Source organism: Phaethon aethereus, assembly GCF_964289735.1.
Source record: "Phaethon aethereus genome assembly, contig: HAP1_SCAFFOLD_108, whole genome shotgun sequence".
Taxonomy (NCBI): Eukaryota; Metazoa; Chordata; class Aves; order Phaethontiformes; family Phaethontidae; genus Phaethon; species Phaethon aethereus.
In genome coordinates this window covers 225,029-243,107 of record NW_028113960.1, presented here as the reverse complement: position 1 = coordinate 243,107, position 18,079 = coordinate 225,029, and the positions used below count along the sequence as shown (strand labels likewise).

The 18,079-nt window shown below is 56.2% G+C and overlaps 3 protein-coding genes across 3 annotated transcripts in view; all 3 read right to left on the bottom strand.

Annotated features, from left to right (window-relative positions):
- The window catches only part of LOC309416429 (serine/threonine-protein kinase PAK 3-like), a gene marked incomplete at its 5' end in the record, with an annotated part of 266,010 nt that overhangs the window by 184,031 nt on the left and 63,900 nt on the right, over positions 1-18,079 (bottom strand). The window lies entirely within an intron of this gene.
- LOC309416404 (E3 ubiquitin-protein ligase RBBP6-like) overlaps positions 1-18,079 on the bottom strand; it is a gene marked incomplete at both ends in the record, with an annotated part of 135,506 nt that overhangs the window by 80,051 nt on the left and 37,376 nt on the right.
- Positions 11,320-12,251, bottom strand: LOC309416406 (olfactory receptor 14J1-like; the record flags this gene model as incomplete). The annotated part of the gene is made up of 1 exon (XM_082015962.1): positions 11,320-12,251. Exon 1 carries the CDS (start codon positions 12,247-12,249, stop codon positions 11,320-11,322), a length of 930 nt encoding a protein of 309 aa, XP_081872088.1. The 5' UTR covers positions 12,250-12,251.

The window sequence follows — 18,079 nt, the reverse complement described above, 5'->3', positions numbered from 1 at the left end:
TTAAAACATATCCCCCCCATCCCTCCCTGCTTCCTGGGCTGTCACGAATGGATAATTTAGGCTGTTTGAAGAATCACCACCAAAGATACCAGAAAGCGCATGATTTTAATCTAGATTTGTAAAAAGGATGACTTAACAGAAGGCGATGGCAAGGTCCACTCTATTCCTTATTCAAGGTGGAAAAGCTGTGCAGATAGAACAATTAAACTGGAATGATTTACTCGTCTATCAAATCGAGTTAATGTGTATATTTGAGGAGGGAAAGTAGGAGAGACCCTTCCATTGAGTCACGAGGTTCAGAGAGGACCCCCATGCTTTCTAAAGTCCTTTTCAGAGAGGAGTCTAGGTGCGACTGAATCCACTCCTATACCCAGATTTGGTCAACAGTTTATGACTAAAGGGACAGGGTATCGGGGATTCTGGTGTAGTGATACAGACTATGATTTTGTGCTTTCTGTAACTTAAAGATGGCAATTTATCCAATACAAAATAGCAGCAATCACATTCACTAACAATGCCGAGATAAGTCACAGTATCAAATCATATAAAACTTAGCAGCATAATCCACTGAAACTTAGAAGTCCTTAATCACACAAACACCTATAGGTGTAGAGACAGAGACCCATAAAGAGATCTAGAGAAAAGAGATAGAGATGTACCAAGGTACCTATTCAATATCCCCCTGGAATTCAGTCAAATACTCACATCGAATGCTTTGTGTCGCTCAATGGCTGCACAGTCGAGCCTCTGAGCTGATCGTGAACTTGAGGGTTCACGGGCTCTGAGAGGCGTCCCACTCAGAGGGAGGTGCTAGTTGCAGCCCGCTGTGGTCCAGGAGAGCTCAAAGGGTCTCACTTGGGACCACTCTTTATAGGACTGGGAGATGACTGACTTTAGGCATCAGTGAGTTTCCACAATGCAGGCAGGTGATTTCTGAAGGTTTTGACGTTACCGCTGCCAGGATTGTCTGGAGATAATTGATTAGTTCTGTTCATGTCCTGTACCTTGTTCAGGTGATTGCGTCCCTGATACCCTCAGTGCCATTCTCCTCCTCGTCTACACAAGAGCGCCTGGTACGGCTGAGGGCCTCTCTCTGCCAAACCCTTTGTTCAGAGGCCGAGGCTGGTCAGGCAATTTAGAGTGGCCCAGGTACAAGGCAAAGGGCTGGGATGTGCACCAGCACACGGGCTCAGCTTTGCTCCGGATGTCTTTTCCGCAGGTCCTGCCAGGATCCTGCTGCAGCGCGGGTGTCCCACGGGGTTACGGCCTCCTTCGGGCATCCCCCTGCCCCGGCGGGGGGTCCTCCCCGGGCTGCAGGTGGAGATCTGCTCCAGCGTGGAGCTGCATGGCTGCAGGGGCACAGCCTGCCTCACCATGGTCTTCAGCAGGGGCTGCAGGGGAACCTCTGCTGCGGCGCCTGGAGCACCTCCTGCCCCTCCTTCCGCACGGACCTTGGTGTCTGCAGGGCTGTTTTCACATGTTCTCCTCTCTCCGGCTGCAAATGCCACGTGCCGGTTTTGTCCCCTTCTGAAATATGTTATCCCAGAGGTGCTGCCCCCGTTGCTGCCTGGCTTGGCCCCGGCGGGCACGGGCTCTATGGGACACAGGGGAAGCTTCTTGCAGCTTCTCACAGAAGCCACCCCTGCAGCCCTGCTGCCACAACCTTGCCACGCAAACCCCATGCAGAGGACGAGGTTGCTGTGCATAAACTCACAAACCAACCCAGAACGGCTGCCATTGTGATGTAACAGGAACGGTGTCACAGAGGGCGAGAAGGCAGGCATAAGTGTCCCGAGCAATCTCCATAGCAGGCTCACTCCAGGAAGACCCTCGTGGTGTGGGCATTCCCGTCCAAGAGCCTGCAGATGTGGTGGGGATGTCCTTTATCCTCCTGGATGCCTAGAGTCTGCAAAATTGTGACCTATCGTTGCAAAAATGAGAGAGCAAGTCTGTGCTGCAGTTCGCGTTTTCTTTTCTTTGGCTTTTTCTGTATTGTATTTGCCAGACAGACCCTGGCTGGCCACACATGTAGCAAGTAAGTGGAGGTTTTTACTACTAGTTGGCTTCTGTATCGATGTGTTCTTTGGCTGTTCCTTAATAACGGAGTTGATTTTTAAACAAAAATGCCAGTAAGATACCATGACTTTGGTAAAGCTTCTGTCAACAGCTTCAGCTAATAAGGGGGTGTCTCTATCCCACCGGGTGTGGACAGCTTTTGGGATTTAACCTGCAGTGGTTCAGTTCCCCACACATGATCGTGTGTGGCAGTGGGGTCTGCAATTTCCTCAGTTTGCTGGTTCAACCAGTGCAACTGCTAAAATGCGGACTGGGAGAGCTTCTCGGAAGTCCTAGAAACTGTGAGGTTAATCTCCAGAATTTACTGACATTTCTCTTCTTTTGAGGGGAAGCATCTTTTTTTTTTAACCTGCATAATGAAGACACATGACTGTCTAAGTTGACATTTAATGTGTGCTAGAAAAGCAATTAGTTTTGTGGTGAAATGCAAAATTCAAAACACTTTGTGTACGCTCCTGAACTCAGGAGCTGTGACTGTGGTTTGTCGGAATAGAACTGCCACAGCTAAGGTGGATTTTCAGCAAGCTTTAATGGGGGAACAGAAGCATTGACAGTTAAAGACCAATTGGCACTTTCCTGACCAAGTTTCCAATTCTTTTAGTTACTGGCAAAACAGGGCAAAAAATAGACACAAGAAACTGTAGAAAAAAGAGTAACCTAATCTATTGTCCTGTTACCCTCCTCTCTATGTAAAATAGCTGTTTTTACTGGAGGGATGTTGTGAAAGAACCATGCTGTCTCTCTGGATTTCCTTGTTCTGTGGGTTTCCCCACAACAGGCAGTTTTATAACAGCATCTGGTTAATTTTCCTTTGCACATTGCTGGTAAAGTCGCCCATGGATACATAGAAGTCCATCCTTCGGTGAGTGTGAAAGTAACCTTTAGCTTTCCTAGCATTTAAGAATGGTGGAGCAAGCTGTGAGATTTGCCTTTTGTGACAGAGTGCCAGCCTTGCAGGCTGAAGGAAAGTCAACCGTAGCGTCTTTGCAGCAGCAGCAAAGGGATCACGGGCTGTTTTCTAACTTTCTGTTTAAAAACATCAAAACAGATGAAAGTCTGTTCTTGCAGGCAGAAGTTTGCCTTAAGATTACTGCTTAATGGGAGCCTGGCCTGAAATAAGATGACATTACTAATGTTTTAGCTGCACAATTTAGCACTGTCAGACCAAGCGTGGAGCCCAGTGGGAAACATAGTTCTAGGCATTTGACATGACAGGAGGGCGATTATTCCCTGCTTTATTTTTCCCTTAATCATCTTCTATCCCCAGGTAAGCAAAGTGCTAGCGATGCATGGAAAGCCATGCACTGATCTAACGCATGGCAAAGGAACATTCCCCTTCCCATTAGGCACCCCTGGCTTGAGAGAGTTGGCCCTTAATCCGACGTTCAGGATGTCTGACGTCTCGCTCCCTCCTTTGGCCAGTTCAGTACCTGTTGCACTGTTTCTCTTTACGCGTTGGGCAATGGCGCTGAGTCTCTCAGAAAATACAGGGCGCTGTCTGTGTGCGTGTGTCTCTCTGTGACAGTGTGTCCAAGTAGAGGTGACTTAAGGCACATAAATTTGTGAGAAGGTGATAGAACCCCCTGCGTCTGCGTCGCAGCTGGGACTGGTGGGGGGTTCAGCTCACCGCACTTCAAGGATCTGCAGTGTAGGCTTCAGTTTACACGTAGCCAACGGATCAGCCAGACTTCCCTTGCCTGCCCCACATCTGGAGTCTGCTGGACGGTTGCCAACACCCCGGCGGTGGCTTTTATTCTCCGCTGCCTGTAACGGGAGCCCGGGTGAGCAGTCGGGATGCCTGCCTGGCAGCCCCGGGCAGGTCGGCAGGACGCGCCTTGCTGCCGAGAGGGCTGCATTCCCTCTGGGCTCCTGCTGCGGTGAGACACAGGCAAACAGGAGAAAGATCGCTGTGTGAACTTAGGAGCAGGTGAAGAGGAGGTTGGTGCTGAAAAAGGAGCTTTTAGACAGGGAAGTTGAGCACCATGGAAACAGGCAGTATGATTAGCCCATGGCTAAAACAGTAAAGAAACAAATAGCCATCTCTCCAAAGGCAAATTCCCAACAAGACTACGCAGCGGACTTTGCCCTTTGATGTGTGTTAATTAACGTAGCCAGTAGGCACCTGTTAGCTTAATTACCTGTTACCATGTCTGTAGATACAATGCCAAAGCAATGAACCAGCAACTAGATGTGACCTCTAGCGATATATCCAGGCATGACATTTTGTAAAATTGGACTTTGACAAAGCATGGGCATGGATAAGTTGTTTTCAGCAAGATTGAAAAACGCCAAAACAACTTAACAAAACAGCAGGGTCATTTGTAACCTTTAAATTGTGCTGTGCCACGTGTAACTTAGCACCGGGGCCTGTAGGACTACAGGCATGTCCACATTGGTTCCTGAAGATGTCAGAAGGAAAGCGGCGTTAGCTTTGACAGTCCCTGTAGTGGCCGATTTAAAGTGGCCTCTTCACATTCCTTTCCTTTTCCAAGGCAAGCGGTCTTGAACCTATACAAACCCTGCCTGAAAATGTGGCTAGAAACCCAGGAATGGGAGCGGAGGGGTGGTCTCTTTCGTGCCACGTCGAGAGCAGGACTAGACAGAGGCACTTTGTAACTGCCCTTAGGTAGAGGTCTATATGGGGTCTAAAAGCCCTAAGCTCTGCTTAGAGCCCAGGATGTATCCATAAAATGCCATGCGATGGATTAGTTTTTTCAAACCCACAAAGTAATTGCCAATCTAAACTGTGTTAGGGAATGTATTTTTCAAATTGCAAAATCAAAATTCAATAAGCTAGGAAGTGCTACGGTTGTATTTTTTTTTGTTTCTGTAACCTTAATGATCTTTTCAGTACGGCGTTTTATACGTAATGTACGTCTGTGTTTTCTCTCTGTTATGCAGTCAAGTCCAGAATAACAGCAGTTGCTGAAATAATGGTCACAAATCATATAATTACTAAAGCATTACCAGCTGTTTTTATGTGTTTTCACAGTAACAAAATCACTTCCTGCTTCCAAAACGTGCATGAACAAGACTACTCAAGTTAATGGTTTTCCCTGTTGTTTTGGATGACCATAAAGCAAATTAATCTCCTACAAGAGCCCAAATTGGAACGAATTGTTACCGAAATCCTCGTCATGAGGGAAAACACAAACTCCAATATCGTGTAATGAATTAAACCCAACTTGTGTAATGAATTAAGGAAGAAATGGGGTTCTGGGAGAGGGTGGGGGCTGGAATTAAGGAAGAGATGGGGTTCTGGGAGAGGGTGGGGGCTGGAGCAGGTGGGTGCAGGTCTCTGTCTCTGGTTCTTTTCTGCATTTGGGGGCTACGGGGAACCCTGCTGGAGCGGTGGGTTAGGGGTAGCCGTACTCGTTGGCTGTCTCCATGTCAGCCTCCCTCTGCACAAAAAACTGCAGCTGGCCCAGTGGCATCTGCAGGGCCGGCCGCTCCCGCCCCTCCTGGGCCAGCCTGGTCATGCGCTCCCGCTCGGGCTGCTGCTCGGCTGTGATGGGCACCGAGTCCTCCTGCTCCTGCGGTGGGATGGGCGCAGTGGTGAGGCCCCGCCAGGGCCTGAGGGATAGCAGGGAGTCGGCGGGAGGCTGCGGCACGTGCGGCAGCATGTGCAGCTGCTCTGGCAGCCCCTGGCGTGGGGTTTGGCCCCCCGTGGGGGACAGGCGCAGCCAGCTGGGCTGCCTGGGTTTGGGATGTGCACCAGTGCGTGCCTTCTGCTCAGTGCCACTGCCGGTGCCGACTCCTTCTTGCCATGAGTTGGGGTCTCGGGGCTGCTGGCAGGGGACCAGGGTCCCTGGGGGGCACGCTGGGGCTGGCTTGGGGCTCTGGATCGGGCGGTTGGTGCACCGGCCCCACGACCTTCACTCCTCATCCCCGTGGAGGGATGTCTCGATGGCGTTGAGAAATGTGCCCTCTGGTCGGTGCGGGGCATCCTTGGCCCCGGGTTGAAGTGGCTCTTCCTGGGGACGCCGGTACCGCCTGCGGTGGGGATGCTGGTGGTGGGGCTGTCAGCAGCGGGACGGGGTAGACATGGCGGCTCCAGGGGTGTTGGTACCAGGCCGCGGTGGGGGGGCGGGTTCCGCGGCGGTGGTTCCTCGCAGGAACCGCCAGGTGGCGCCGCGGCTGCAGCCTCTGCCTGGCAGGGGGCGCGGCCTCCTCTGCGGGGGCGGGGCCGGTGGGGGCGCGGGGTGATGGCGGAAGCGGCGCTGGGCGGGCCCGGGCCCGGCGCCCTCATGGCGGGCAGAAGGGGCTCCCCCCATCCCAGAGCGGTGCGTGCGCCTGCCCCGCCTTACGCCTGCCCGCACCGCTCCGCGTCCTCGTCCCGTCCCGGGGCCTCCCAGGGCTACCCCGGGGCACTGCGGGGGCGTGCGGCCTGGTGCTGCCGGCAGCCGCGGGGCGCGGCGAGTCCCTGACGCCGGCAGCCGGCAGCGCGGTGTCGCCTGTTCCGGTGAACGTAGCGCAGCCCCTGGCAGTGGGGAGCCGTAGCTTAGAGTGCGGGGGTCTGGGGGGACCGGGGTGGGCGAGGGTCCCTGGGCTGGGCGTGGGGCCGCAGCCCCGGGCCAGCCGTTTAAGGCCTCCGTGCGGCAGGGCTTCAGTGGGCCGGCTGCATTAAACCTGTCCCCTCCCGCTGCGCAAAGGCCCTTTGCCCGCTGGCCTCCTGCCGGGTCCTCGGGCGCTTGACTGGCACGTTGCTGCCCGTGGAAGCTCTCTGCTCGCTGCTTCCTGCCCGCTGCCACCTGCTGCCACGCCGTCCCCGTCCCGCTTCCCCTCCAGAGGGTTTTCGAGTGTTAGGCCACCTGGTGCACCACCATCTTCTTTTTCGTTGGGGGCATGCTGTCCTGCGGGGAGGTCTCTGGCATCGTGGAGGCACTGGCTGGCGCGGGGCGCTTGGCCTTCTTGCTGCGCTCTTCTCCCCGTCTGGGCACCACCCGGCAGGAGATGGTGCCTGGGGGCAGCAGCAAGGAGCTTGAACACACCCGGGGCTGCATCTGCAATGCCCCCTCCGCCAGTTGGCCCGTCTGGGGCGCATGATGCTGGGGTCAGCTGGGAACCCTGCCAGGGCTCTGGGCAGTGGGATCTGCAGGGGGCTCAGCAGGGGACTCTCCGGAGGACCCTTCAGGGGATCCTTGTTGGGACTCTCCCCAGGCCTGTTCTCTGAAGTCTCCTCTGCGGTCTCTGGAGGACTCTGCGCAGAACTGCCTGCAGAGCTCTCCTCGGAAGTCTCCACGGGTCTCACTGGCTGCCCGGTGGGGAGGTCTTCTGCCACCTCACACTGCTTCCCCTTGGGGTCCTGCAAAGGGTAGGCTGCGACCCCCCAGGAGGGATTGGTGTCCCCCAGCGTTGCCGCCACCAGGTGGTCCTCAAGGTAGTTGCCTGCTGCCCTGTCCTCCAAGAAGCTGGGAACTTGGTTGAAGGCTGCGGTGCTGCAAAGGCTGTTGGGGAAATCAAGGACATCAGGGACGGTGTCCTAGCTGTCCTCCCACTACCACTGACTCCTGGGGCAGCCCCCTCTGCCACGTACTCGAAGAGGTGGGGGAGCTCACTGAGGAGGTCAGTCAAGTCAGGGACATCCGGGAACACGTCGTCGCTGTTTCCCAGCCCTGCCGCTGCCGCTTGCTCCTTGGGGCAGCCGCCCTCTGCCACGTACTCAGAGAGGTCAGGGAGCTCAGAGAGGAAGGCGGTAAAGCTGGGGCTGTCGAGGCTGTTGGGGACGGTGTCGAGCCAGGTGAGCATCTGGTTGATGCTGGCTTCCTCTGCCTGCCCAGGAAAGGCCTCAGCGAATACGGCTGCCCCCTGAGCAAGCCGATGCGCAGGCATCCCTGGGGCCGCTGGGGTGGTTACCACTGCTGAAAAAGCCAAGCCAAACCCGGGGTGGTGCAAGCTTTCCTCCGCTTGGCCACCCACCTGCAGGCTCTGCCAGTCCCCAAAACTCACCTTTTGGCTTTGTCGTGGTTCTGCTGGTCAGCAGAGCCAGGGTGGTCTGGTGGGGGCTGGCGGCAGGGTCACTGTCCTCAGTGGCCGCCCCGTCTTTGCTGGAGGCCTCCGACAGCTGCTGGGCACTGCCGGGCAGGGTGTGGGGCACAGGGGGGCCCTGACTGCAGTGCTGAGCTGTGGGGTGGTGGGGGTCTGGACAGGCAGGAATGTGCTGCGGGCAGGAGCCTGTGGGGTACAGGAGCTGCCCCTGGAGCACGGTGCCAGGCCCCAGCCCCACGGGCTGGTGGGGCACCAGCGCTCCCGTCCCCAGCTGCCGTCCCCAGCCGTAGGCAGGGAGACAGGCAGCAGGAATGGGGGGGAGCTGCACCCCGCAGGGAGGCTGCCACACGGCGGGGAGCTGCACCGGCTGCCCCGGGACCCCCAGGGGCCCTGGCACCCCCTGCCAGACGCCGGCCTGCACCAGCTGGGAGGTGACGTGGTGGAGCTGGGCAGGCTCAGAGGACACCAGGACAGAGGGTGACACGCCGGCAGTGACCGGTGGCGGCATGGCTGGAACGGCGAAGCTCACGCCGGGCACTTGCGATGCCATCAGCAGCCGCAGAGGGAAGCTCTCTGCTGGAGGAAGCAAAAAGGGGTGGTGGGGTGAGGTATCGGCGGGCAGAGCCAGCGGGGGGTTACCTGGGGGGCAGGAGCACCTCGAGGAGCGGGAGCCGCTGCTGTACCTGCCGTGGCGGTTGGTCAGTGTGGGGTTTGCTGGGGGCAAAGAGCCTCCGTCCCCTTGGCGAACATTCCACCAGCACCTGCTTCAGCCAGCCTGGCGAGGGTTTGGTTTTCATAGCACAACACCTTCCCCTCTCAGTTATTTCCCATCTGGCTGATGATTTCCTGTCCTTAATGATGGTTTCCCATCCCCACCACCCTTTCCCATCCCAGTGATGATTTCTCAGCCCCATGATGGCTTCCTATCCCAACGGTTTCCCATCCCCACAGTTTCCCAACCCAACCATGACTTTTCGGGGCAGGTGAATTTCCTGTGCAAGGGGAAGGAATGGGGCCAGGACCCTGTGGCCACGATGGAGAGCTTTCACAAAAATTTGGCAACTGGCCCCTGCCCACTGAGGAGAGAGCCTGGGACGCCCAGTCTAGCGTTACAGGAGGAATTGTTGCATTCGTGCACGCGAGCTGTCCCGTTCAGACTGGGGCACCCCGAATGCGGTGTCACGCACGGTTCTTACACCTTTCCAGTGTTCAGGTCCAAACTGATTTGACCAATTGCTACTTAACACACACACACGCACCCCCCGCCCACGCGGGCGGCTGTTTTGCAATGCGAGGCTAAATCTGTGGTGTTGTCATCCTTCTGCTTCTTTCTTGATCCAGGCGTCCCTGGAGTCGGTCTGGCTGCAGTTCCTTATCCCGGTGCCAGAGGAGGGGAGGGTTTCACAGAGGTGTCGGCGGGGCTGGGACACTGGTGTGATCTGGCTAGTGCAGGGCTATCCTTACTTCTCTGGCGTGGGGACTGTCCAAGGGAAGAGCTACAGATGGCATCTATCTGGATTCTGTAAGGCCTTTGACATGGTCCCCCACAACATCCCTCTCTCTAAAGTGGAGATATATGGATTTCATGGTTGGACTGTTGGGTGGATGAGGAATTGGTTGGATGGTCACATCCAGCGGGTAGTGGTCAATGGCGCAATGTCGAGATGGAGATTGGTGATGAGTGGTGTCCCTCAGGGGTCCATACTGGCACCAGTACTCTTTAATATCTTCATCAGTGACATAGACAGTGGGATCCAGTGTGTCCTCAGTGAGTTTGCAGAGGACACCAAGCTGAGTGGTGCAGTTGACACGCCTGAGGGACATGATGCCATCCAGAGGGACCTGGACAAGCTGGAGAAATGGGCCCATGTGAACCTCATGAGGTTCAACAAGGTCAAGTGCAAGGTCCTGCACCTGGGTTGGGGCAACCCCCAGTATCAGCACAGGCTGGGGCATGAAGGGATGGCGAGCATCCCTGCCGAGAAGGACTTGAGGATACTGGTAGACAGAAAACTGGACATGAGCCGGCAATGTGCGCTTGTAGGCCGGAAAGCGAACCGTATCCTGGGCTGCATCCAAAGTAGCGTGGCCAGCAGGTCGAGGGAGGGGATTCTGCCCCTCTGCTCCGCTCTGGTGAGACCCCAGCTGGAGCACTGCATCCAGCTCTGGAGCCCTCAGCACAGGAAAGACATGGACCTGTTGGGGCAGGTTAGGAGGAGGCAACAAAGATGATCAGAGGGCTGGAACAGCTCTGCTGCGAGGACAGGCTGAGAGAGTTGGGGTTGTTCAGCCTGGAGAAGAGAAGGCTCCAGAAGACCTTATTGGAGCCTTTCAGGACTTTAAGTAGGCTTCTAAGAAAGATGGGGACAGACTTTTTAGCAGGGCCTCTAGCAACAGAGCAAGGGGTAACAGTTTTAAACTAAAAGAGGGTAGATTTAGACTAGACAGAGGAAGACATTTTTCACAGTAAGGGTGGTGAATGACAGGCACAGGTTACCCAGAGAGCTGGCAGATGCCCCAGCCCTGGGAACATTCATGGTCAGGTTGGAAGGGGCTCTGAGCAACCTTCTCTAGTTGGAGATGTCCCTGCTTATTGCAGGGGCATTGGACTAGATGACCTGAGAAGGTCCTTTCCAACCCAAGGATTCTCTGATTCCCAGAGGACAAGCAGCTGAGCATAACCTATCACTGCATGGTCTTGGTAAAGGCCAACAGCTTCCTGGGCTGCATTAGGAAAAGCATTGCTGGCAGGTGGAGGGAGGTGACCCTTCCCCTCTACTCGGCACTGGTGAGGTGACATCTGGAGTGCTGTGTCCGGTGCTCAGCTCCCCAGTGCAATCTAGGAAACTTGTTGACCCATGCACCATCTCCACTACCACTGGGCACCGAGAGCCTTTAAAACCAGAACCTGTGCTCCCATGGGACGCAGTGGTACCGTGAGCTTAACTCACATCACAGGGAGAACAGACCATTTAATAGACCAGTTCCTTAGGCATTTTATTGGCAGCACCTTTGGAGGAAGAGCCCAGCCTTCAGGCACTGCAGCTGGGAGATGCCCTTTGATTGAAGAGCTGTTATCGGACAGGCCACACCTGACACAGTGTTGTGCGAGGGTCAGACACAACTGGATCACACCTCAATCCAAGGAGCATAAGCCCAGAAACATTTCTACAAGGAGGATTATCACAAGGGAAAAAAAGTAGACTCCTGGCCTAAGAGAAACTCTGGGAAATGTGGAGAGGAGACGGGCTATTGTCAGGGAAACAGCGTCCATTGGGTGAGTTTCCTGAGGGCCTCCTTGAGCTCCTGGTTCCTCATGCTGTAGATGAGGGGGTTCACTGCTGGAGGCACCACCGAGTACAGAACTGCCACCACCAGGTCCAGAGCTGGGGAGGAGATGGAGGGGGGCTTCAGGTAGGCAAAGGTGGCAGTGCTGAGAAACAGGGAGACCACGGCCAGGTGAGGGAGGCACGTGGAAAAGGCTTTGTGCTGTCCCTGCTCAGAGGGGATCCTCAGCACCGCCATGAAGATCTGCACGTAGGACACAACGATGAAAACAAAACAGACAAATACTAAACAGGCACTAACCACAAGCAGCCTAACTTCCCTGAGGTAGGCATCTGAGCAGGAGAGCTTGAGGATCTGGGGGATTTCACAGAAGAACTGGTCCACAGCATTTCCTTGGCAGAGGGGTAGTGAAAATGTGCTGGCCGTGTGCCCCATAGCATAGAGAAACCCACTGCCCCAGGCAGCTGCTGCCATGTGGGCACAAGCTCTGCCGCCCAGGAGGGTCCCATAGTGCAGGGGTTTGCAGATGGCAACGTAGCGGTCGTAGGCCATGACGGTGAGAAGAAAATACTCAGCTGCCATCAAAAAGGCAAACAGAAAGACCTGTGCAGCACACCCTGGGTAGGAGATGGCCCTGGTGTCCCAGAGGGAGTTGGCCATGGCTTTGGGGACAGTGGTGGAGATGCAGCCCAGGTCGAGGAGGGAGAGGTTGAGCAGGAAGAAGTACATGGGGGTGTGGAGGCGGTGGTCGCAGGCTATGGCGGTGATGACGAGGCCGTTGCCCAGGAGGGCAGGCAGGTAGATGCCCAGGAAGAGCCCGAAGTGCAAGAGCTGCAGCTCCTGCGTCTCTGCGAATGCCAGGAGGAGGAACTGGGTGATGGAACTGCCGTTGGACATGTGCTTCCCCTTGGGATGCTTATCTGTGGAGCAGGAAAAGGCAGTGCTGAGTTAGGCCAGACTTCTCCAAGCAAAACCTCTTCCATGTCTCCTTGCACCCCCACATTCAGGCTCTCTCTTTTCAGGAAGACCTCTCTGCCGCTGCCTCACTGCAGCTCCTGGTTTTGCTGCCTGAGGGGGCCATTGGGAGCACGGGCTCTGCAATGGGCTCCTGAGGAGCCCTTCTTGCTGTGCTGCAAGACAGAACTAGGGACGCAGGTGACCTCCAGTGAAACGTACTCGTGATATATCAAACCGCTTCTCGGCATTTTCCATTCGCCCAACTGCAGAGCGGAGCTGAGGGGATTTGGTTCTGTCTGTTTGGTTCTAGTTTCTCTTGCCACATTTAGGAGGGCTTTTGGGTGGTTGAAATCCCTGACGTTTCCAATGCCCTCCATGTGAAATCTTGTGGGTCCTGAGCGGCAAAGGGACGGTGCCGTAGTGCAGAGAGAGGAGAGCTGCTCTGCCCGTCTGCCCTGTGCTCAGCTGTGCTGTGCTGGCAGCCTGGAGCTGGGGGATGATCACACTCGGGTGTTCCCCTAACGAGAAACCGCTGGGACCAGAGGGATCCAGGTTCAACGAGCAGATGGGCAGACCCCTCGCCTTTTCTCAAGCTGCCTGAGGAGGATTGTATCTCTCCCCTCCCAGATGGGGACATGGAGAGATCAGCTGTGCAGCTGCCCAGCAGCACTTCCACAGCCTTAGCACCGCGGTGTCTTCTCCATGGGGATCCCGGGTAGCCCAGAGACAGCGTGGGAGAGCTGAGCCCTTCTGGAGGGCACCCTGCAGCCCAGCAGGACACCCGGGGAAGGAGCTGAATGTTCCACCGTTGTCTAGAGGAGACTTGCTCGCACAGACACGTCTGTACACCAGGGCCCCAAGGGTCGGTGTCTGAACAGGAGCTGACCCTGCCACCCCGACCCCCGTGCCCCGCTCTGACCCTGCAAACCCAAGGCTGAGAACACGGGCAGAACAGGCAGGAGGGGATGGCAGTGAAACACCAAGGGAGGAGGGACGTGCAAATCCAATGGGAATCGGGGCTTTGTCCTTCTCTGGCTGCGGCTGCTGCAGCGGCAGGGCATGGCCGGGACCCCCGGGCTGGGGGGCAGAGGCTCTGCTTAGGCTGGGAAAGGAGACCAGGGAGGAGTCGCTCAGGGGAAGGTGTCTGTGCCTAAGGGACGGCAGGGAGGTGCCCACATCCCCCTCCCCAGCGTTTCTGGCAGCAGCTCCCTCCCTCCCTGCCCGTGTCTCTGCTGCTGGGAGCTCTTCCTGCCTGGAGCATCTCCCCGTCCCCTGCTCAGCTGCCCGTCAGTGCTCACAAACCCCATCCCGCTTGCCCTGTGCTCACCTCTGCCCGCAAACACCTCCCGGGGCAGGGCACTGCCCAGGGCCATCTCTGCCTGCGCGGGGCTGAAGACCAGACCGCAGGACGCCTGATGTGGCTGGGAAGGGGAAGCTGCTGCTGAGCTGATGTCTTCCCGAGAAGTGCCCTTGGAAATGCCATGAAGCAGAAGGGAAGCTGTGAGACTCTCTGACCCTCGCAGCGCTCTCTCGACAGCAGAAGGACCATGCCCTGCCCTGCGGGGGGTGGCTCCTGCCACCCACCGCTTCCCCTGCACAGCTCTGGGGAGCTCCCTGGGCAGGCTGAGACCTGACCCTGCCGGGTGGCAGAGCCCCTGCCCCGGCACACAGCCCTGCTCTGCAGCACGTCCTCCTCCTCCTCCTCCGCACCAGAGAAAAGCCAGGAGAGCTGTCCTGACAGGTCCTGTCAGCTGTGGGTGTGCCAGGCCCAGGAGGCACTTCCAGGAACTCCTCTGCACTGCCCTGCAGCCAGAGACTTACCGTGTCCAAGGGCTGTGAGGATTCCTGCCCCAGTGAGCTGTCACCTCTCCTCCCACCCCAGGCTGCCTTTCTCCTCTCTCCCACTCCTCTCCGCTCCCCTCGCTGCCTGCAGGCAGTGCCCCCAGCCCTGCTGCGCTGGGCAGAGGAGCTGCTCCTGGGCAGAGCTGTCTCTCTGCAGCGCTGCCCGCTTGCCACCAGCTCCCTCCACCCCAGCAGCCCGGCCCAGCTCCGCAGCAGAGGACCAGCCCACGGCAGCACTTTCTCTGCCCGCGCTGGGCTCCCTCCGGGTGTCCCTGGGGCTGCAGGGAACCTGCTGGGAAACAGGCTGAAGCCATCCCTGGGGTGCCCTCCCTCACCTGGGGAGGGACACTTCTCTCCAGCAGCGTCATTCCCCTCTCACACACAGAGTCAGGTCAAAGATCACCTCTGCTTGTCCCACCGTGAGACAGGACACCCAGACAGGCAAAGGGAGGAACCTCCTGTACCTCCTGTACCCATGCAAACCACAGGGGACACTGGAGGTGCCAGAGGTGGCCCAAGACATGTGCAGGTCACTGTAAGCTCTGATGGAGCAATTCAGAGGGACAGGGCAGCGTCTGGGGTCGTCATTTTGGAGGCTGCTGGGGCATGTATTTGGCCAGCTGAAGTGACAGCGGATGGTCACGCTTAGGACAGTGAAGCCTGTTCCTGCTCCGTGTGTCCAGGGCAGCCTGTGGAGGTACTCCTCTGAGCAGCTGGAGTCATTGCCATCGGGAGAGCTAAGTCTCTCGCCCTTCTCCATCAGCTGTATTTACCAGATCTCCATTGACAGTCACGGCAGGTTTCTCACAGTCACCCCTACGATGCTGAACCTAATTCACGGGGCTCTTAACTGCCAAACTCATTGCACCAAGGCCAATGCTTGATGAGAGTTTCAGGAGCGAGGGCAGGGCGGAATGCACCACCACACCATCACTTGTTCAGCCTTTAGGAAGACAGGATATTAATAACGGTGACATTCCTGGTGCCAAAGATGGAATTCTCCCCCTCAGCCTCAGCTGAATCCCGTCTCCGTGGGCAGCACCGAAAGGCACAGGCTGAGATGGTTCGGTATGTGGGCAGATGCCTGAGCCTCTCTCAAGACAGCAATGGAGCAATTGCACGACACTACAGGAAATGAAAGGGGGCACTTATTTCATGGATTTGCTGCCCAGGGTAGAAAATACCCCAGCAACCATCTCAGAAACACCAAAGGAAGGTACAAAATAAGAACAGCATGGCCAATGGGGAAAGGATTAAGAGGAGTGGGAGATAAACCCCAGCCAGCACCTAAGCCCCTACCCAGTGCTTGCTCACCCACCCCCCCCAACAGCCAGATGGGGGAGAGAAGGGCAGAAGGATGGCAAAAGTGAAGAAGCTCGTGGGTTGAGATAAAGACAGTTGAACGAGTGAAGCAAAGCTGCACGTGCAAGCCAAGCAAACGAGGAATGAATTCAGTACTTCCCCCTGGCAGGCGGGAGTTCAGCCATTCCCAGGAAAGCAGGGCTGTGTCCTGCCTAAGGGTTACTTGGGGAGACAGAGGCCAGAAGCACAAGTGCTGCCCCTTCCCCTTCCTTCCCCTGAGTGTTTTCTTGCACTAAAGGCCACCCCTCAACCTGGAACGAATCCACTACTCCAATCCCCCACCTCAGTATTTGCCACTAAACCGAAGCCCAAACACACAACCCCTTACCCATACTCTTACCCTGTTGACCACCGTAATCCTTTGCCCATACCCCGAGCGTTGAAATGTTGGCCTTCACCCGAGCCCTCGCTGCCGCCCTAAACAACACCCACCCCACAGCGCAAGCCCGTTCGCTAACACTGACCAGGCAGCACAACACCAAAACTACCACAGAAAACTTTGCCTGACCCCAACACAGAACGGCGAGCTCTAATGTCTAATTGTAAGCTGAACACCCACCCCCCAAAGCCCTCCTTCCCATGCTCTACCCCCCTCACCTCGGTCCCCTCTCCTAGCCCTGACTCCAGCTGTTTGGCCCCTTGGGGGCAGGGCAGGGATCGTGAGGTCCCAGGGCGCTGCCGCGGCGTTGGAAGAGGAACGTGAGGTTACCCGCGTCTGAGCAGCTCTTAGGCCACAGGGAGGAGATGGGTGGGAGGGCGATGGTGAGGTCGGCTGTGCCGCAGGCTCTCATGGCACAGCAGAAGGCACGTGGCTGTGAGGTCACTTCTGTCTCTGGAGTTGAGAGGCCAGCGGCAGGAACGTGGCTGGGAAGGGGACGGTGAGGTCCCTTCTTTCGGAAGCAGCTGGGGGTCAGCCCTTGAGTCAGGGCTGGGACATGTGCTGTGAGGCTCACAGCTGCCAGTGTCTCTGACAGGCCAGCAGAGGCAGCTGGTGGGCAAGTTGGTTGTGGGACTCCCTTTCCCCGAGGACCTGCGAGGCCCACCCCGGAAGAGGGCTTGGGTAGGGGTGGCCACGTCCTCTCCACACGAGTACCTGCTGGGACGGCAGTGCGACCACGGTGTGGGTGCTGATCCGAGAAGCTGAAAGGCCAGCAGCCGGCGTGTGCCTTGGAAGATCATGGTGAGGTTGTTCTGCCTGGTCAGCTCATGCAGCGAGTCTTGCAGATCCCATCTGTGGAAGGGTTATCCCCTTCTACAAGAATAAATTAAACTAGTCTTTCCCTGGGGACTAGCCTTTACCAAAGTTCTGTGTTCTCCAGAACACAACAGCAATGGTTAGAAGGTGCCGACTGATGTGGTGACAGCGCCCGAAAGCTTTCTTTGCAGAGTATCCAAACAGAAGCAATGACAGTATTTCTACACTCATGTCTCCAGATACGTCACTTGTGAAATAAAACAGTCATGCCACAAAGTGAATTAACAGCCACATTCTCATGAGGATATTAAGCAAAAAGTCATCATGTTTGTGCTAGTAAAAAAACCCATGAAATCTTCCTCCAGTACTTATCTCCTAAACAGGACAATCACGCTCAGGGGTTTGTCTGAAAGCACAACGCAAACTCCTGTTCACAGCAAGGTATTTCAATGTGTAGAAAATTGTGAACCTTTTGCTCCTGTCATCACGTTCAGTGTTTTCTTAGAAGGGACGAAATTCGTGCCGTCATTTCTACTGCCCCCAGAAGAGGATGCTCCCGTGTGGATTGGTTGTGGCAGTTTTAGGTAAAGGTAAGGACAGCGCAGTTGGCCTACGGGTACCAGGTGGGAGCTTCCTGCAGACTGCTCATTGCCATCGACTTCCTTCTGCAGCCCAGGAATATGATCTGCAGAACACAGCCTGCAGGCCAAGCTGTACGTAGGGCACAGCACAGCTCAGGCCTGGCTTTACTCAGGAACACTCTTACATGGATCCCTAACTCCTGGAGGCACAATGGTTTTTTGGTCAGGATCGCTGAAGTGCCTGAGGAAGACTGGGAAGGTTACGAGTTGTCCTCTGGGCAGCTGGAGGAAGGCACACAGATTTAGACCCTGGTAATCACGGGGGACTTTGAAGACCATGGCCCTCTGCTAGAAGGCCTCAGTTACAGGGAAGGGGGAAGGTGATCCCTGACCTGACATGATGAGAATGCCCTCCTGGATAGGTTTTTCGCAAGATGACAAGTCAGGACTGGTGGAGGATGTGGAGGGCCGCTTTGGCTGCAGTGCCAGTGTGTTGGTATAGCAGAAAACGCTGAGCCAAGTCAGCAAGACAAAGTGTAGCAGTGCTGGGGAGACAGGACAGAGGACCTCCACCAACGCTTTGGCAGCGCTCTTCCGAAGGCAGCCCAGGATGACGTTGTCTGTCTTTGCTGCAAAGGTGCAAAGGCAGGAGAAGAGAAGGCTTTGGGGAGACCTAATCACAGCCTTCCTGTTCCTTCTTGGGTATCAGCAAGAACATGGAGCCAGGTTCTGCACTGTCATGCATGATGGGAGAAGGAGGGCCAATGGGCATCAGCTGAAACAAGGGAGG